The sequence below is a fragment of the Lagopus muta genome, chromosome 4 (genome assembly GCF_023343835.1).
Source record: "Lagopus muta isolate bLagMut1 chromosome 4, bLagMut1 primary, whole genome shotgun sequence".
In the NCBI taxonomy this organism is placed as follows: Eukaryota; Metazoa; Chordata; class Aves; order Galliformes; family Phasianidae; genus Lagopus; species Lagopus muta.
The window spans coordinates 20963453-20985214 of NC_064436.1; the positions used below are offsets into that span (position 1 = coordinate 20963453).

At 38.0% G+C, this 21762-nt stretch overlaps 1 protein-coding gene across 9 annotated transcripts in view; it reads right to left on the reverse strand.

Annotated features, from left to right (window-relative positions):
* Positions 1-21762, reverse strand: part of TENM3 (teneurin transmembrane protein 3) — a 1260835-nt gene that overhangs the window by 148895 nt on the left and 1090178 nt on the right. For 6 of the 9 annotated variants that reach the window (XM_048943303.1, XM_048943305.1, XM_048943306.1 and 3 more), the window contains one exon: positions 19590-19799. The exons of 2 other annotated variants lie outside the window; for them this stretch is intronic. In XM_048943303.1, the coding sequence (XP_048799260.1) occupies positions 19590-19799 (210 nt within the window). Of the gene's footprint in view, positions 1-19589; positions 19800-21762 lie in introns of those variants that run through there. One more of the 9 variants, XM_048943312.1, reaches the window with a different exon arrangement.

Genomic DNA, 21762 nt, shown 5'->3' on the forward strand with positions numbered 1-21762 from the left:
AGATGCTCTAGTGATGAAGGCCAAAGAGAATAAAGGCCTGTTGCTCTGCAATGGCACAAAGCACACAAAGGCCACAGTTTATGCAGAAAGGAGGAGCAAAGGGATGGAAGGGGATCTTCAAAGAGATGATGCTTTGATACTGGCCAAGTTACCTTCACTTCCCCATAAAGAGAGCCCAAGGATAGCAAGGCACACACAAACCATCCCACCTGCTCCCTGCAGAGCTCCTAGCACCACGCAGGGAGGGGGTGAGAGCTGTACGTGGACACCCTTCCCCATAGCACAAGGTTTCACAGGTTACACGCTGTGTTACAGAATGATCTGCCTTCCAGAAAGAGAAAGCAACATCATAAATGAGGTAACATCTTCAGGAACAGCTACTGGGCTGCTTTAGAGTCTCAGGTGAATTAAATCTGTTAGAAAGATTCACACTTCGGAAATACACATGTAAAGAAAGCAAACAACAAAAACAGTGAAGAATTTAAGATACATAACCGCAAAAACTACTTCTGAAGCAAATTCTTTTAAAAGCTGCAAACATAGACAATTAATAGCATTCTTGAAAGCTGAAAGTCTAAATAGCTGTCAGCAGCTCCACCAGCAAGTGTATGTTATTTACAACAGCAAAGGAGACAGATTATCAACTTAACAGAAGTACTGATTAATTGTGTAGCCTCAACTTGCAAGAAAAGCAGCATAAAGATCTGTGTTAATAGCAGTTTTTAAATAGGTACTTCTTAGCTCCAAGCTTTCTTCCGTCTTCTACTCACACATTTAAATAGTTATTACCACTTAATAATAACCATTTAATCAAATTGCACTGTTAATTTTCAGAACTTCAGAAATTAAGAACCTGACTTCACACAAAGCCTGAAGATTTTTCCAAGATCTAAATACCAAGGAGATACTTAACGGATGCTGCAGGCTGTTGCAGACTTGGCTGCAACATTTACAAAAGAAGATACCTGAATACATGATTTTTCCACAACAGCAAAAACTGCAAGCCTAGATTAAACAATGTTTTATAGATCTTAGTAAAATCTTAGTTGAAGATCTACTTAATTTTGGTAAGTATGGACTTTCTCATAGCCTGTTATGTGTATTCCACATAGACAACGGGAAATCTGAATAATTTTCACATTCAGCAATTATATTGGAATCCCTTCCTAAATGCACAGAATATTTGTTCTCCAAAATCTTACCCGGCTAGCAGCCAGACCTCAACAGGGAGGAAGACCAGGCACGAGAAGAAACTCAAGCTCTCATCCCATGAAAGGCAACAGGTATACCTGTTCTGGAATCCAGCTGGTTGTGGTTGCTGAATGCAAAACACCTGCCCTTGGCCAACAGACAGCTACACAGATAAGCACATTCTGGGTTTGAGTATCACTGACAGCAAACAAGGGATCAGCAAATATGGGAAAGCATATAGAAGGAAGGCACCCAATGTCCTGATTCTCATTCCAGCTTGTAGACTGACATTACTCTTTGTCATTTTTTCTTTCTTAATACAATCCTTACAGACTTCTTTCTTTGCCACTTGTGCATTGTTTACCATGTCTCCAAAACATTTTCTTTAGGAGAAAACCATCACATAAGGCATGATTCCTGCTTTAAGGCTGCTAATATGCAAACCTCACCCAAAGATGGGCCGCATAAGCGCTACTGAATAGTCTTCATGGATGAAGACTGATAATACTGAGAGAAGATGGCAGCCCTTCTCCAGATTGTGCCAAGAAAAGTTTGATGAGCAATGTGCCGCTGCTTGTGCCCATGTATTTCTCTACAACATGCTTACACATACAGCTATATCATGTCAGATTTCATTGTTCCAGCTGGTCAATATATCAGGTTGCATAGACTGTGTGAACACCCTTTGGATAAATTCTTCAGATGTTCCCAACTGCATTTGTACTTGTTACAGATCTCTGCTGAACATGGGAAAAGATGCCCATGTATTTCATGGCCCAGACACTACACCCTACACTCAAAGCAGTAGCCTAGCTTACATCAGTAGCTTTTCAATATTTGCTTCTTCCTAATAAAACCAGAGGAATCTTGTTTACTGGAACACTTAACTAGAAGAGTGGACCCCAGCTACTGTGTGACTTATCCAGATGAGAAACAGCTTTCACTAGAGAGATGCATTATGATTCTTAGTTCTTTTCATTTGTGCAGAAAACAACAGGGTCCAGCATGGGTTTTTGCCTAGTTACAGAAAGTACTTTATGTTTGTCAATTACTTCCTTAAAGTCATCTCACTATGAACTGTGCTTATTCCAGCCACTATGTCAATAATGTATTTATTCATTATTTTTGGTGGAAATTTGGAAGCGTGCATACAAACATGCCAAAATCATTATATAGCAAATAAAAGACTTATTTGGACAGTACACCACAGGAAAAAATATGGAAGAAAGCTACTGGTTCCAGTCCCACTGCCACAACTGTTAGAAGGTCCCTCCTGACCCATGTTTTTCTTTTCTTTTGTTTTTTTTTTTTTTTTTTTTGGCCTTACATAGGAATGCAGTGAAACAGGAGGAGCACACGGCACCGGGAAAGGCATCTGCTCTTACAGAGCAAATGAACTCGGGTCATCTTTGATTGTAGCATTGTTACAGCTCTTGTAATATTGTTTGTACTATAGCTATTTGTGCCTACATATACAAAAATAAAATACTATTAATAGAAGTACAAAAAGTACCCTAAGTCAGTAGTAGTACATTTTAATATTACTTGATGAATATCTGCTATGCTTGTGACATGTCCTTGCTGTTTACTAGTACTCAAGTGAGAAGCTACTTGTGTCTAGAGCTGCCTGTGATAATTTATTACTCCCCAGGGATAAGGGTGCTAAGCTTTCTTCAAACCACTTTTTCTTGGCACCAGAACTGAGCAATTAAAGCTACGTCTCACACTTTGTCTTTTAAGGCTGTGGCATGCTTATTAGTTGTAACCAGAAAAGGACTCGTGTAATGATGCTTTAAAATCACTAGGTTCAGACAAAATGCCACAGCACTTAGTATAAATAAGAAACTTAAGCTGTAAGCAGTTTCCATCTCCACAGCATGAAAGTACAAAAGCCCCAGGCAGAAAAGTGTACTTTTCCTGTTCTCTCTTCTAGCAGGGCAAAGACATTAAGGAAATTACAATCTACAGTTGGGAAAATTTCCTACCAATGTTTTGCTTCTGTACTGAGAACTACTAGTTACGGACCTGCAAATTATTAAAGTTCAATTGCAGATATGAAGTGCTATAAGTTGTGATATTGAGAATCACAAGAGTTCAAGAGTTGCTAATGAGAGCTTGTTTCAGTCTTGTAACTTGCTGAATTGCCATCTAGACCTGAATTGTACATACCTAACATATAAATGCAAAACTCACAGCAACTTGAAAAAGACCTCAAAATGCCTAGAACTAAACAAAAACCTCAACAACCAACGGTGTGTATAACTGTAAATAGGAAATTGGAATAGGAAAAGCTTTTGTAAAAAGTAGAAATGTAGTGCTGAACACGTAATGCTGTCAAGTAAAATATATTCATTGCATCAAATGAAGGATATGATAATTAACTAGCATTTTCCATAAATCTGAAAAGAAACACAATAGAAAATAAACAGCCAATAAAATAGGAACAGTTTTGCAAAAATAATTCAAGTCATTACTTGTGAAATACAAAATTATATTGGTCTTGCTAATCAGTTTAGAGTGTTGTATTAATGAATGAAAATTATTTCCTCGTAAGGTGCTACTTTTACAAGCTAGTTTCCTTTGCAGAGTCAACATATCTTAGTTCTAGACAATGAATATGAAAACAATGAAATGTATTTTCTATAATTAAAAAATTAAAGGTGTATTCAGATTTGAACGGTTATAAAACTAGATGAAGAATTTGCAAACTTTTTTTAAAAGGAAACACTAAGTTTTAATACATCCTAGGTTCCCCTCATTCTGTTACACAATGTGTTATTGCAGCTACATGTAATAATGAGGTGATGAATTGCTTAGGAATTCTTCAATCAAATTTCTCGACTGATCGTAAATTCACAAGTAAAATTACTTGTTTCTAAATTATAACATCAGATGAAAAAATTGTTTTTATGAAATGATTATTATACTTCTTATCCTTTAAGAAAAGTAACAAATATTCGCCCAGACCTTTTGTTTTGTTTTTTAAGAAATAGTAGCCACTAAGCAATGATATCCCTTGAAGATACAAACATTTGGGTAAGGAAAAAAGAAATCACAATGGCAAGTGTGTAGAGATAACCACTGACACATGTCAAAAACGCTTCTACTAGCATCCAAGAGGATTAAAAAATGCTGAAGAAAGAACAGTGAAGGATGACAAAAAAACAAAAAAACAAAACAAAACAAACAACAAAAAAAACAAAACAAGAAAAGGCTGACAACCTGACAAGGGAAGGACAAAGGCACCCAAGAGGAACTTCTGTCCTAGGACATAAAAGCAGCAGCTATCTTGTTTTCATGATTTGCTTCAAAGAACTTTTTTTTTTCCTGACCACATTCCAGATTATTACATAATTATACTGTATAAATTTTCTTTCCTTCAAATTAGAGTGGTTCCAACCACACTGCTGGAGCAATTGGAAGAGCTCCTGGAATTGGTAGTCTCCCAAAATGCCGCAGACACTCCTCTGCTCCACGTTAAGGTTCCAGCTCATACCCTCCGAGCACTTAGAGCTTTGGAAATCCCCAGCACAGAGAGCTGCTTTGGAAGCTGCTGAATTTGTGCTCAGAGGGTATGAAGCTCCTCCCAGGAGAAATGCAGTTCTTTCCCTCCCCAAGGACTCTCATGCAGGATCCCACCTGCACTCAACATGGGTGCCACCAGGGTAGTGCTGGGCATTTATGACAGCTTTAGCTGAAGTTTCAAATCAGAAGCTAAAATGCTGACTTTTTCCCAGCACATCTAATCTCTTTTTATCCATAGTCCATCCATTTATCATTCAGCTCAAATGTAGGAATAAATGTGCCACCCCCCACTGCAATTGTCTCTTGATGCCACTCTAATGCTGCCATCCTTCCACCTACAAAAAAAGTTTTCTTTTACATGCAGCGATACTGTTGATTCCTACTTGCTGATTACCTGTCACTTCTTCAACAAAAACATTATCTAGTGAGACTACCTGAACACGAAACACTACAGAGAACACAGATCCTCTAACTGCTTTCAATAATCCCTTTATGTCATTAATCTCTCCAGAGAAATCTGTGATTCCAAAGGTGATTTTTGTCTGGTAAAAACCTCACTTTCCATATATCATCTAACAATACTACAAGATTATGGGGGGAAACAAGTTTTTATTTCTAAAAATACATGAGGGGAAAATATTTTTATTTCTAAAACATTTACTTCTATAGTAATCATTATCATCAGATATTTAAAAGCCACCCATCTATGCAATACTATACATTATGAACAAATACAAAACTGTATGAACTAGAAATAAAAGAGAAAGAAAATGGTTGGAGAATAGCAAAAATTGAGATGTTAACTTTTGCACAGTGAGCATAAAGAGCTACTTGATATCAAGCTTGCACATGAAAAGACTGTGACATTTAAGGTTAAGTGGGAGCATCTCACTGTGAAGTCTGAAATCAGCTGCTCTTTACAGCAAAAGTGGCCACATTTCTGAAAATTAGTGCTATTACCAGTACCAACATCTACTTCATTTCTGCTTTTAATCCTCTTGTAAGGATAGGAAGGCATGCAAGAATACCTGAGTTCCCTGGGGCAGGACAAGAACCCCAGCACCCCAAAGGTTAACAGTATTCTACACTGTTAAAACCACCTGAGATTGATAGTTGCCCGTATCCTTATCTTCCATTGCCTCCTCTGCAACTGCGAGCTCCCCCAGTAATCACAGCAACCACCAAGAGAAAAGTCAGCTGCTTTTCTTTTTGATCGTTTTTTATCCCTTCTAACAGCTTTCCTGCCATGGGTGTAAGTGGGATCAGAAGCAGACAGGATGTTAGTTTCAATTCCTAATTATAAAGGAGCTATACTTTTTGTGTGCGATCCTGTTTGTGTGTTGCTAACCTTTCTGCAGATGGCTGGAATGCACACAGAACAGAAGGGTTAAAGAAAATTCTGAAGACTGAGTAGGGATTAGAAATATTTTCTGCTTGTTTGTGTCAGAAAACATGCGCGCTGCACAGCATCCTATTTCTTTAATGGGAATACACTAATATTAAAGAAGAAATATGACATGGCTATTATAATTATGCAAAACTTTAATTGGCATTTATTGCATGGGGCTTCAGAGGGATAGGAACATGGGAAGGAAAGCTGATTTTTTCATTAAATAGCTGCCCCAAGGCAGATACATTCTGAACACCTTTTCATGAGATGTACCTGTCCCACAGAGAAAACAACAAAGAGAATGAGGAGGGGGAGGCAGGAAGCCCAAGCAAGGAGAGAATAATATGAAAAGAGCCCACTAAAAGAGAAAGAAGGAAGTGGGAGTGAGAAAAAAAAATGCTTCAAAGGAGATGGGGCAAAAGGAGAGAAAGAAGTAAATTAAAGGAGCATACTTAAAGGGTGAGAAGAACTTAAGACAGTACAAGAGAAAAAAAATTTCCAAAGAGGTGGAAGGAAAAACAAACAAACAAAAAAATAGTAAAAAAAAAAATCTCATCCATGCTTCCTTATCACTTCAGGGAGCAAAAGCTCACATCTGTTTGCATCTGTTGTATCACACTTCTGCCTCAGTGCTCAGAAACCACTCAAGAGAGTTAACAAGAGGAGTCATCAGGGACTGAGCTGGAGAACTGGAGTCAGGACATCTCTGCTTTCTCATCTACATGTGCATACCTGCTCCCTGCTAAACCTCAGCAGCTACAAGGAGTTAACACCAGACACAGCCTGGAGGGAACACCCCCTTGCTTAAGCTATTTCAAGATGAGTGGTAGTATCAGAGGAAACCATCCCTGACCAGCTTCATTCACTGCTGGTGGAAAAAGGGATTCGTGCCTGGCTCTCCATAAAAGATGTGAACATTTGACAACACCAGAAATTGATACGGGGTGGTGGATGAGCACTCCATTATTCATTCATTTATTTTTCCCACTGGGGAGCCATGCTTACGACGCCTGCTGACACTCGACAGCAGGAAACGAGCAGTGGAAACCATCATTCATGCTATGGTAAACAATGAATATACCAAGAAAAAGGGATCTAATTTTCTAGTGCCTTTTGTGGATTCAAAATTAGAGGCTTTGATGCATCACCACTTGGCTTCCCTCACATATCATAGTCACTGCTAACAGACATATAGGCAAGAGGCAACTTCCTTCCCTCCAGAGGTTTACACAGAGGAGAGCAAACAGCACATGACTCTAGAATTATTAACCTACAAAGCAGCAGCAGAGCTTTGCTCTTGGAGGCAAAAATGATGGCAAAGCAGCTGTCTGATACTTATCTCAGCAGCAAGCGTGCTTTTGACTAGAGGAAAAACTGGACTTGCAATACTTCTTTTGCCTTTGCTACTCAACGTTTCTCCCGAGGTACCAAACAGAAGCAGAGAGGTATTGACAAGGCAGTGAAAAAGCACCACATCCTAAAGTTCCTGCATTTCATAACTCTTACGAGTTTTTCCCAAAGGCCTTCTGCAGATGCTATCCAATTGTTCAAGTCTGTATCAATGAGAGTATGCTCCTTCTCATGTTTCTGTAAGTATGTTTTAAGATCTGCTGTAATCATCAGAATACAGTAACAGGAATGTAAGCATATGGTAATCACAACTCAGTTCTGCTGGGATTTGTGCATTTGCACTTGTGTGAAGTGAGAGTCAAATATCACTACGATAAAAAGGTTAGCACACTGATTATAGTCTACTTACTATTCACACGATCTTACAATTTCTGGTCAATATAAGAGAAAAAACTTTACATTAATAACCACATACAAAAAAGCTAAAAACAAGCCATCTTTTAATCTTTCTATTCATTTTGCTCCTGCCTATGTATTTATTGAACTTGCAGTGAAAGCAGCGTCATCTCCATAACACTTCTCAAACACACATGTAAATATGTTTATTTAAAACTGCAGGTGCAAAATTCATAGTCGCTGGCTGTTCCTTTAACATACGACAAAACAGATTAAATATGGTGTAGAACACCACATGAGAAAAACAACGTTACTATAGCATGTAGAATATACGTTAGCTTCTCCAACATGCTCAGCACACAGCTACTACAACAGGATTCCTTAAACCTAGAGACACAGAGTTCAGGCACTGAAGTTTAAGCATTTTCATTCTTCACAAGCTTGCATTTTAACTGACTTTCTTTAAGGAACATTCCATACACAAGTAGGAAAAAGACCCTGACCTATTGTGGTCAAATGCATACAAAAATAAGATAACAAACCAAAGCAGCCTCCACAAGTTATGATCAAATCCAAATATACATTTCATTAACACCAATTTTGATCTGAGTATTACTAGCAATAAAGCACCTGGATGACTTGGATAGGCTATACTGTTTTACTTAGATGCTATTCCGCTGGTTTCCCTCTTCAGTACCAACCATTTTCATGCCTGGCTAACAACACAAATAGCTGTAGAGAGGAAGGAAGAATTTCCCTCTGAGGCTCCCACCAAAGCCGGTATACTGGCTGAGCTCAGCCCTGCCCAGGAATGTCCCGCAGGGCCTCCCGGGCCAGAGGGCTCACAAAGCAGATTACTATAAAGGACTTTTTGGAAGCTAGAAATGAGTTTTAAAAATATCTAACCAGTCCTCCCTCCCTGCCTCTGGGTTTGCTGGTTTAAGTGCACAATGGCCAGAATTTACTACAATTACTGGAGGCAACACACACTTTTAAATACAAGACTTGATTCAAGGAAGAAATAATGTGACTTGAATGAGGAAGAGATCCCTATGTGATGCCCTGAAGCATTCCAATGACAATTATTTTGAGTTATTCATACAAAACTGTAAACAAAAACAAAAACACACCATGTTACAAACCACTGATTTAAGGCCTTAAGGAAATGGACCAGGAAGGGCATCAGAACAAAAATACTGCAGCAAATTTTAAAAACTACACATTGTAGGGCATAAGTAACAACTTCGTATTTTTATCTCCTTAAGAAATGCATCACGAAGAAGATTATCTTTGAATTATCCAGGTAAACATGCTAAAAAAAAAAAAAAGACACGTCCAGAGATACAAGACATCAAAGGACTTGGAAATTGAAGCTTAAAGGGAACCAATTATTTCTTCCTCTGGTGAATCCTTTTTGTGTGGGCACTATTTTATCTTTGAATGTCAAAAAGATTAAAATGGTGAAGTTTATTTCTCAGTACCAGTAGAAAATAACTATTAAGTTAATGAATCATTGAAAATCCAGATCTTTGGACACCTGCAGCAAGCTCATATCCACAAGTAACCTTTTTTTTTTTTTTTTTTTTTTTTTTTTTTTTTAAATCACCCCCATCTAGAGTGCCTTCATCAGAAATGGCTGAAGGAAGTTAAGCTACACAAGTGTGAATTTCATCAAGTCGGTAGCTTCCACTTCGCTATATAGTTTTGGCCAGTGAAATCAAGTACTTAGCTCCAAAACTCCATGTTGCGCATCTCATCCCAGCAGCAATTACAGCAAGTGTCCAGCTGTAAAAACCCAATGGAGTTACTGTGCAGATTCAGAGAATCAAAAGCTGTATTCATTAGAAGTGCTTCACTTGCTTTCCAGTGCTTTCACTTGCTTCTAGTACAAGCATGCAGAGGGAGAGGAGTACAAGGTCAGTCCTGTTCTTGGCTTTCCCCCCCAATTCAGTAGAGGGCAATCCTCCACAATGTTACCCAGAAACTCAAGATTACCACTGATGCTATCTTATACTGCTCCTGAACACAGTGCAGGATATTTTACTGAGGAGAAAGAAAGGTGCACACGACCTGGCTTTTAGAATTAAGAATGACCAAAACACATCTCCTTACACCAATTATGAGAAACAAAACCAAGAGAAAGCTTAAGCCTTCTTTGAAACTTTCTGATTTAATTACAAGAATCAAATGACAGCAGCTGACACTTTTACTCAGAGATTGCCAAGCCAGCCTTCTGAATATTCAGCTATCATAACATATGGTTTCATGGAAATAAATTCCATTTTATGTTGTTTGCAGGGGTACTGTACTGTTAAATTAAAGCTTTAAGAAAAGTGTGTGAAATAATATCTTAAAGAATATTTCATGTGCAGTCTCCAGGTTATGGCAACAATGGGGTAAGTTTACAGCTATTACTGCAAAACAGACTATATCAATGCAAAGATGAGTTAGGCTGATGGTAGGATTCACCGTAACCATCTCTCCCTTTTTATTTGCAATTACTCCGCACTTACAGTATTTCTGAATGGAACTTTTTTTTTTTTTTTTTACTACATCAAGTTGTCCCAATTCATACACAGAACTCTTTTTCACTCAGTATGATGCTGCTAACTCTTAGAGTATTTATATGCTAGAGAAAAGCAATGAAGAGGCAAATTAATTCAGTTCTCTCTAACTGTAGTAGAGGAAGGGACACCATTGTAAACAGACAGTATTCCCTGAGAGAACACGTTTAGTCCTTTGTACTAAATGATCAACAGCTTAGCAGAAAGAAACATCCTTGTCTTTTTTTTTTCTTTTTTTTTTTTTTCTTTCCTCTGGCTCAGAGGATGTATCTCATACCTATGAATTCTAATGATTAAAAAATTCTACCAATTACTTTGCTACATTCCACTATGCATAGTCAAGTATGTAATGCAATAAACTATGCCTGAATGGTCTGTTTACCCCACAGCAAGTTACAAGGAAAACTCTTTCCACTTAAAGGACTTGTCTCTTTGGAATGCACAGGCTGGCAAAAAGCCAGGGGAAGCTGGTGCTTAAGCAACCAAGACTGAGCAGTGCCTGTGTGCATTGCAATCTCAGCCAACCGCAGTAAATGTTATTGGAGTTTTTGTGCTGTAAAATTGCTGCTTTCATGCCCACTGCATCTGACAATAGGAATCCTTGGCCTTAGATGAGAGAGGAAGGCTGATGCGCCTTCTAGTCAGATCTCTGCATCCTTGAAAAGAAGGGTTACTGCTCCTGTGTACTCCTAATGGGTTAGTGACAAAGAAATTCATGTCATTGCTATGTCCAGACACAAAAAGATACTAAATGGAGAAGCCTCTTCTATGAGAAGTATAAGAGCAGAGGAATTATGCTTTAAGGGCAGTCCTGAAGCTTTTAAAATTATTGATTATACTTATAAAGATAAAGGATATTCAGAGCTTTAGCCTTATACTTTTCAAAGCAACTCAGAGATAAGCTCTGTTCGGATTTCACAATCATCTATTTATTGTTTGCTTACTGATTCATGTAAAATCCTCAATATTTCTCCTGTGAAGGACTGTGTGAAGCATCTGCCAGTAGAATTTGCCAGAGTCCTTCTCATTCCCAATGAGCAGCATGTTCAAAGTGCCCAAACATCATCCTCCACCTTAGAGCTAGTAAGAAGAGAGTTCAAATGGAAATTAAAACCCTACAAGGAAATTTTTTTAATTTTTAAACTTTCATCTAATGCTTTTCTTCCCCTTTTCTTTTTTGCTGTGGGGACATCTACAACACTATAGAATAAAACACATGCTGCAGTTGCATTACAATCATTTGGTTCCTGTAATACTTCCCAATTATCCCAGATGACTTCCATTTCCTCAAAAAGCAACCTGGTATTCCTCAGAAACAGTCAGGAATCAGTAGTCATCAGAACTAAAGCATAAGTTAGGTACTTCACACATTTTGCACAGCTCTTTTTCTTCAACGGTAACAAAAGACTCCATTCCATTTGAAGGGTTTTCTGCAATCAGTAGGACTGGGTAGTAAAGTACATGATGTCCTGTAAGTTACACCCTATACCGAGCCGGTAACCATTTGGTGCTCTCCAAAGCACCGACTCCTGACAGTCAATAACTATGATTACATGAACTAATTTTAATCTAGCTAAAAAAAACCAAAGAATTAAATGAATGATGATGTTTTCTCATATCAGGGAAAAGAGAATGAATAAAAACCAACGCCATCGCTCCAAACAGAAGTGGCCTAAGAAATTAGATGACAAAATCACTTCTCTACTCTCCTTTCACAAAATAAAGTTCTGAGATTTTTTGTAAATTAAACTCACTGTGGGTTTCTGGGAGAGCTTCTGAGTTCTGAAAGTTATCCAGTTCATGAAGTTGCCACTCAATGGCAAACAAACTTGAGCATGTGCAAGATTGGCAAGTGTTATCTTAAATGAGACGCCTGGTTTTCTTTACATTTTCTGTAGTGCAGCATTGAGATAAAATATTAGATCTTTCTCTAAAATAGGACCATGAAAAATCCTAAGAAGAAACTTAGTGCAGCGATGCAAGTTGTCTGCATCCAATCCTGACCACACCCAGGCTATTTGCTGCAAACCTGTGCACTGCTTGACCCTCTAGGTAACTCACAGGGGCTGCAAGTCAGCCTCAGCAGCTGAGTGAACTCCTCAGCTTCGTAATTTATTATGAAAACAAATTTCCTTTGCGACTATTTCCTTCTCCTTTTACCTCCTGTATTATAAATTAACTTCTCCTGTAAATCTGTTAGAGCCTACTTTTCCCCACAAGAACAATCCATCCTCGCTCCTGCCTGTGACTTCAGGGCTCTCCCATTAGCAAGCTGCAAGTAAATTTAAATTCAAGCTCCTTATCTTGCAATTAGGAATGCCTGTAATCAAGATAGTCAAAAGAAACAATCTGTGTGCAAGCATTAGCAAGAAAGGAAGGAATGCATTGTTGACTCCCAGGTACAAGTTTATTCAGTTCAAGCCATCTGACATTTGCAAACAGCTACCCCTCCCCCCCAACTCATTAAGACTATATTCTGTATTGATATTATACTTTGTTTCAGAATGAATTTCTCTTCACAGATTTTCCTGCATGACTTTTTATAATATGATATACAATGGGGGAAGGAGGAGGAGGGGAGATGTCTCTGTATCAGATCATCTCTGCAGTACGATGCACAGTTGGCAGGTTGTCCCATCTGGCATGCTTTTGAGTGTAAGACAGATAATTCGTCAATCGGAATCCTTTGATTTGTGAAGAGGCCGAAGTCATCATTGGAAAGATATTTTGCAGCTAACGATACAGGAGGTGTGGGGGAGACTGTTCTTTGAAGGCTACAAAGGCCAAAATCTGAGGAGAAATAATTGGTCTCGGCTCTTCTACTAAGTAACAGAGATCGAAAACTACAAAAATCTTTAAGAGAAACACATGACTTACAACAATCAGATATGAGATCTAATTGCCCACCACTTTGCAAAATTTGATTTTGGAGGAGCGAGGGTGAGATTGGGGAACTTTAATTTGCTCTTGGCAAGCAAAATGAATGCTTAATTAAACCGAACAAATGTACATTTTTGTACATTAAGGGAACAATGTCGACAGAAGTTTGGCTTAAAAACCAAAGAAAAAGGATAAAAAGATGGATTCATGAGACTGAAATCAAATATCAAAAAGGGATCAAAAATAAATTGATTAGCAGTCATGACTTTTTTTTTTTTAAGTTTTAAAAACAGCTATATTTGCCCCAAGCATATGGAACAGATAAATTTGTCGATCTTTACCTAAAGGATATTGGCCTCCCTGCACTATCTGATTTTTGAATATAAGAGATTAAATGCTTCTGCAGCTACTGAGGAAGCGCTGCAAGCATCACTACACACTAGTTGGAATGTAACAGTCTCCGGCCTCAGAAAAAAAGTCAGCATCTATTTTTATAGAATGAACTTACTCCATATACACTGAAAGCTTGTCAAATACCTTTACTCAGCATCACAAGCATTTTGGGGATCAAATACATTTGCTTACTAAGTATTCTTATGAGCATGTACATGCCCAGAAGACATTTGTCAGTTTTCATTCAGAATAGACAGCCTTATTTTGTCATTTTGCAGGACATAAGATGTTTCAGCAAGTGGGAAGGGAAATCAGCTGTTTTGCAGTACAGGAATACAGGACAAATGGCAGTTTTCTGTCAAACGTAAACAGACAATGCATGTGCACTGCTAATGAAGCAGACATTACAGCTTAGTGTGATAATCTCCGTAATAAACTACGAAGTCATGTATAGCTGATTTGAAACACACAGACAAGAGCTCTAGGAGGTTATCCAAGTCTGCCTTTTTCTGGGCAAATGCAATCTCATGTGCATGATTCTGACCTTTTTATTTATTTTGATGTTACAGGTGACAGAGCTTCTACAATTTCTCTGGGGACAGCCTTTGACATCATAATACAGTTCACTAGTAGATAGTTTTTCCTGACACTTTGTTGAATCCTTCCTCTCTTTATTTTCATTCAATTGCTTTTAATTATATGTGTGGTATGTAAAATGCTTCCTACCACGTTGAGTTGCTGGTTTCCATCAGCACTTAATTAGCCTTTAGACTACGTGATGAGTAGAAGTTTTGTTCTCTTACCTATTCTCATATATTAAGTTTTGTTCTCTTACCTATTCCCATATATTATTATCTCCACCCTCTTAAATGTTTTCACTCTGATTTATCTGAACAGCAGACTAGCCAGCAATAATACCATAATAAGAGAAATTGACAGTAATTTTAAAAAAGCAAGATGCCCCAGATCAGAATTTATACTCCACTGATGTTATACCCACAATTCTCTCTTTTCCAATGCATTTGCGTGCCTGGCTCAATCTATTTGTTAGTCAGACCACACTGCAAATTTATGTCTGATTTGCTGTTCAGTGTTACTAAAAATCTCCAGGACCATTTTTCCTCTTCTGCCCCCCCCCAATGTTCTACATCTCAGGCCAGTTTAAAATTTTCAGTTCTAACATCACCTTATTAGTTTCTGGCTATAAAATTAACGATCTTTCCTTGTCCTTTCCTATTAACTTTTTGTCCCCAATTGGTACTCAGAACTCTCACTATTTAGTATCGCTGGGAAACTTTATTAGTGCCATTTTTACTCCTTCACATAATTAACGATGATGTTAAATAAAACCAAGATTATAGCATATCCCCATGATGTGCTTTAACACAACTCCTAGTTTGATCTATTATTCTTAATTTATTATCAGAGACTACTTCAAACCAAATGGGACTGAATTCATTTTTTAAAGCAAGATGTCTTTGGACCAGTGTCAGACCTGAAGACAAACTATGTGTACTGATACAACAATGACAAAATTTATCATGAATTACAAGATAAGAAAAAAAAAAAAAAGATTAATTCAATGAACAATGCTTAAGATGACAATGAAAGGAAGGGGCACCTAGGGAGCTTTCATGGAATTCACATGGACTGTTAGTTCTTCGAATGACAGAAGGAAAAAGCAGCAAACATACACATCAGCAGAAATGCCCAAACAGCTTTTAAGCATTTGATCCTACCCCACCCTGTCTGCACCTCCTTCTCATCCAGCATTTTTCTCCCTCCTTTTCTTCTTCAATAATCAGAACTAAATTGCTCTTTATTACATGGCAGACAACTGCCTGGCCACTCAGTTTTAGTTCAATATTACGTGTGGCTTCCCTTCTAGAAAAACTACAACAAGGAAAGTTCAGAATGAGAGCTAGGCAGTCTTTCGCAGACACTTAAACAAGACTGCCAGTAAGTGCAGAGACCAAGGCCCATGAGGTCCTTCTAAGATGTTGAGATGACTTTACTGTGGCTCTTAACATTGATAACAACAGGTTATTTCCAACCTTCTTGGGAAGTAGCACAGGCACAGAGGGGAACCCACACTGTCCCTTGCTTTTGGTGTAAAACAGGAGGTCTTTCTGTTCTCTCAAGAGAATCAACAAGAACTGCAAGATTGGAAGAGCTGTCTTAAGTCCACCACTAACTTTTAACACAGATTCCCATGTTTACTGTTCAATTTCACTTGTTTCTAGTGAGAAGAACAAGTTAGAAGTTGGAGGATATGGAAACTACAAATTGCTAAGGCACAGTGGTATATATGAACTGAGATATCTTGGCAGAAAAATAAAGCATGATAGTTGAAGGGTAGATTTGAGCAAAACTAAAAATATCCATTTCAAAGAATCAAAGAATTGCAGGGGTTAGAAGTGACCTCAAGAGATGATCGAGTCCAATACCCCAACATCTATGCTTTGTGCGTGCCTTCATAATCTCTTTCATGCTTGAGCATTTGGTCTGCATTCTCTCAGCAGCCTGCAGCAAAGCTAAACATTTTCACTTTGAATTTTTGATATTGTAGTAGGAGAAAAACAATAGGCAATTTCAGTATGACAGATACGTTTATATAGCCTCTCCCACCAAATTCTAATGAGTCATCATGAACGAAAGTTCTCAGATTACCAGAACTATACAATAGAGCATTTGATGTCTGCAGTTACTGATAATGCACACTGACATCTCCAAATATGAATATTTTTTGTTCCAAAATCAGTAGACCAGTAGGCTGACTGATGGGACAGAACCAGTAGAGTAAGACTGAACTGCACAGTGGAGAAAAGGAACAACAAAAAATCTAGGAAACTGAAAGCCCTCAAATTTGTATTCTCCTAAATTTCATAATTGTTAAAGCACCTCTTTAAGAGAAATCAAATGTTTCCTAGCAAACTGTGCACAACAGTCCTTGTCTGACATGAATTTCTAAAGCTACTAGCAGTACCTTCCATTAAGACCACTTCTTGTGAGCATCCAACAGATGGATTTTAATAATTCTCACTTCCCTTCTTCCTAATTTCTTAAATGAAAGCTAATCCGTGTTGGTAAACAAAAGAAACTCAAATGTGTAGATTAACAGAACTCTAACCACAATCAAATCCTTTAAATTTTAAGGATGTTGCTATATTCAACAAATCAACTCAAACTAAAAGAAAACAAATAGATGTTTGCACAGGCTGAAGAGAAAGTAATTTAACTTGTACTCACAAAAAGTCAATATAACTGAAAACGGTAATAGAATTATTCTCTGTCAGCACCTTTTCTATCCTAAATGCTTTGAAAATGCTTCCCCTAGCTAAGATACCTAACAAAATTATCCAAAAATATAACACTTGAGTTATTGTGTCATCCATTAAAATCACGTAGAATGGAAGGTTCCTTTGTATTTAGATGCATTAAAATAAGATTGGTGAAAAAAATGACATTCTTCTTTGAGAGGAATATCCTATTCACGCTGTATTAGCATTTTAGCTGAAGAAAATACACTAAGAGAGTACCGAGGGCCACAATTAAACAACTTTTATTTTCTAGTGCAGATCTGGAGAGATCTACCTACTATTAAAAAAAAAAAAAGCTATGCAACTATGCAAATCACTAAGTAGAAGAAAGTTATGAGTAGCATAGAAACAATTACCTTGATTACTAAATTCAACCACTGTCTTTTTTTCTCCTCCACAAAGAACACCATTTTTTCCATCTAATAAGTCAGCAGTATAAGATGTAAGAAACAACATGAATCAAGCAACTAGATTTCCCAAGCAATATTCACATACATGCTGGATGAAAGCATCCTGTTCCTTAAGAAATGCAATCCCTGATCCTGCTGCTGAGTGACTCATAGCAAACCACCTATGGTCTTCTCATCTTCCAGCAGAAAGAAAAAAAGCAGCAATACTTGAATTTCGTCAATTACTGACATAGTAACTGCATTCAGCAAGTTCAAGCACTTCTAAAAACAAGTCTGATCTTGGGAAGAGGAAAGTAAGTTCATTAACTGTATTATATGACTGCCAGCAATACTAGATTATGAGTGTATGTGTATCACTGATTCCACTCTTTGACAGCATGAAGCAGCAACTGCAAGCACTTCCATTGGACATAATACAGGAAAGGGGTGAATTACAGTCATCAGAAGATAGAGGAGAAAGGGAAGCACAGAGGAAAGAGAGAAGGTAAGAGAAAAATAAACTTTTAGAGCACGCTGGTTGCCCCTTCTGGCTAGCCACAGTCTCACCAAAGACGACTCTCTTAATGTACACTATGGTGTTAACTCTTGCCCTGTCAAAAAAAACAAACAAACAAAAAAAACTTTGTTTTGCTCAGCTGAGGGGCCAAGATTTGACTTGCTGTGGGATTAGCTGAACTTATTTTGGCTGGGATGTTATCTATTGCAGAACATTCCTCAAGGTTGACCAACTCGCAGAAACAGCGAAGTGCCAAAACCTAGAGGACTGATGAATACTTACTACTTACTTGATCCAATGACTTTAAGAGGCTAGGAGAGCTAAAAATTTCATCCCAAACATCCAAAATTTTAAGCAGCTTTCTCTTGCTACTGCATATTTCATTTGCAAAGGAGGAGGGTTGATGGATAAGACAGCAATCTAAATGTATTGACTTACTGAACTAAACCAGTCTACCTTTTGGATAATGCATGTATTATCTAACAAATACCACATTCATTGACAGAAAAGAAACGAGACATCTGCATTACATAACCTGCATTATGTATTACCATGCTTTTGAGAAGTCCTCATAGATTAAAAATGGAACGAGTTGAAAATGCAAAAATAAACCTGTAATGCTCACTTTTCAAGAATTTAAGCTCCTACCACTACAATCTCAACTTGTCTTTCAAAGCATGATGTCTTTTCAAAATAAAAACTGTTCAACCCATGTGCGCAACTGCTCTTCGAAGATTAGTTGAGACATAACAGTAAAGTAGCACTTGTAGTTAGGAAGACTGTTTCACTCCGCAAAATAATTCTGTCCAACAAATCAATTTGCAATCTGTAGGCAAAATATTTCTCCAAACCCCCTCTAGTGACTGATATGTAGGATGGTTCATTGCAATCAAAAAACAGAAATGGCTCCATGAAACCAAAAATTCTTGTTCCAGACTTTGTTGATCAACCCCAAGAAAGCTTATTCAATCATACAACAACCAAAAAAGGAACCATGTGCCTTTTTTTTTTTTTTTTTTTTTTTTAACAATTAGAAAGATAGATAAAAAGTCAAGATTCTTTTTCCTACAGCAAGACATATAAGCAAGTACTTGCGTTTCATTCTCATCTCTTTCCCAGTGGTTGTTCATACTAGTTGGGAGGATAAGAGCCACACTAACATGCACTTTAGAGCTGTTTCTTCTTTGACCACACAGCTTTCTTCCACTACAGCTGTTTCCCTAACCTGCAGTGCCCTATCCAGAAACATAAATCCTCTTCTCCCACCTATGGGGAAACTAAAGCAGCAACTGGAACCTTTTAAACTTGATGAGGTAGTAGAAGATACACTTTACATTAAAAAGTTACAGTTTAACAAACTTCATCATACCCTTCAAAATATATAAGTAAATCCTAGTCGCTTGCAACAAACGGCATTACATAAGAAATCATCAATAGCTACTGCTTCATATGAGTACTGCATTCTAAAATAACTTAAACGGTCTTCAATACATTGAGTTTCTACTCTTGCTTATGCTACAGTACTTTTGAAGTAGAAACATCATTTGCTAAATTTCAAGTAAAATCAATATAAAATATGAAGTTATTTAGATACTTTAATTTTGTTAGGCAATGTTGTAAGAGGATGGAAAATAAAAGGGTACTCAAACTATGGACAAAGCGTCCTCATCTTACCATGACCTGGGACAGACACTGAAACAGTACCGGTCTGTACTAGAAAAGAGCTGGCAGTATAGTCCTCATCTGTATCAGAGTCCTGAACTGGCTGGTTGGCATTATTACTTAATAACCACCTCTGGTTGTCATGGAGATTGGGTGATGGAGGAGGGGAGTGTAAATGTTCAGTAACTGATGGACTAGATGAGGAGGATGGCATGGGAGGACCTATGGGAAAAAAAAAATTAAAAAATGGGTCAAGATATGACATGAACAACAAATCAATTCTTCTTTGCATCACTGAAAGCCAGATTGTCTACCCCAAATAATAAAAAGATGGAAAAAAAAAAAAAAAAAAAGACAACATCATGTAATATACTGGTTTAGATGCTTTACAATACATAAGGCAATACCATGATTTGCTATTTCAATGTACAGTGTCTATTGCTCTTCTAAAATTCCAACATCTCTGCAAAACGGAAGGACAGAAGAGCTGGTGCCAATGGAAATAAAATACTTGCTGTGCAACCAGTTGGGAAACATAGCATTTTCTATTTTTTTAAGCACTTATTTTCTTAGGCCGCTGTCAGAACTGAAGCAACTCTGTTTTGTCTAGCAAATACTAATACGTATGTAAAGGAAACACACGCACACTGCACTCTCTTTCCATTCCCATCTCACCTAACCAGGTGAACTAGCAGAACAAAAGTACTCAAGCATATAACCAAATACATAGTTTCCTCTTTCAGAGGAACATACCTGTATTTATGGAAGAAAATAAAACAAATAAGCAGAGAAACAAAAACTGTTTCCGAAGCTTACAGATACAGAAACTCGCAGCCTTAAATTGCTACCCTACGAGTTATCCTAACAGAAAGTTTTTAATAGCATTTTTTCAGACACAGATACTATTTAAAACCCATTAGAAAGGGACATCTGTGAAACTTGAGTCCATCTGTACAAATTTTATAAAACATGCATACGCAATGGCTAATTCCCATTTCCGCATCTTGCAATCACCATAAAGACATCACAAAAGACAGCAAGTTTAAATAAAGCCTTGGGATATCATAACAAAACATTTAGTCCTTTAACAAAATAAAACCCAAGAAACAGTGAAGAGTATCCTGCCATGTATATTCAGCACAGATCGCACTTAAGATGTCCACAGATCTGCAGCCCTGAGTTGTCTGTGCTTCAGGAGACCACTCCTAACCAGTAGATAGAGGCCTGTGCCATGCCTGAGCTTATGTGGTCTTCCTTAGTGAGGATTTGTTTTTCAGAATACCAGGATTATCTTTTTTCCTGAAAAAAAGCAGGGCACCAGGGTGTGTAATAGTATCCAATCTGATATCCGGAACAAGCCCTCTTCTTAGAGGATGCGCCTGTCAGTGTGGAGTGCCACGATCCTTGTAAATTTACCATATGCACCTTTGTGCGAGGATTAAGGGGGTAGAGACCACCCTACACTGCAGTAGCTGTGATTTCACTCTTCACAATGGAATACCCGTATTTGTGTACTTGTTCTGACACTGTCCAGGCATTTACTCAGCTCTCTGACATCTCTTGCAGGTACCACAGTCAAATTACATTTCCTTCTAGAAGAATCAAGTTAGCTGAGGCTGGCGCAGATAAAATACCAGACTTTTCAGGACTTCTGATTTCATACCTAAATTCCTCAAGACAAAGAAATGATCCTGAAGAGCTCTGCAGCAGTCACCACCAGCACAGAACTGCCAGAACGTCCCAAAGGGGCAGAAAAGACTAGCGTAGTAATGACTGTTGTGCTGTGAATCTGTTGCTCCTATATTACCCTCATTTCCTAAGGGGCTGTGTTGAGCTTGTGTCAGTAACCTAGAGAGTGCTTTTTCCACCACTGATGTGGTTAATGGAAAGAGCAAGGCAACTTTAAAGCTGACTGAATGGTAAAAACAACAAGAAAGGGTCTTTAGAACCAGAAGAAGCAGGTTGAGAAAGTTGGCATATGATGGAAAAGTGAGACTCCTCCCTTTGTAACTTAGCACTCCCAGTGAGGGAGCCGTGCCAAGTCTCATTCCATCCCTTCCCCTCCATGCTGCACTGAGATGCAGACTCAGCTGTGGAGACCTTCCTCAGTTCTAGGGAAGGCAGCCAGAGTTCTTTCATAGCTAAAAATGAATACAACTAGGAGAGGCGATGTCATTTAGATAAC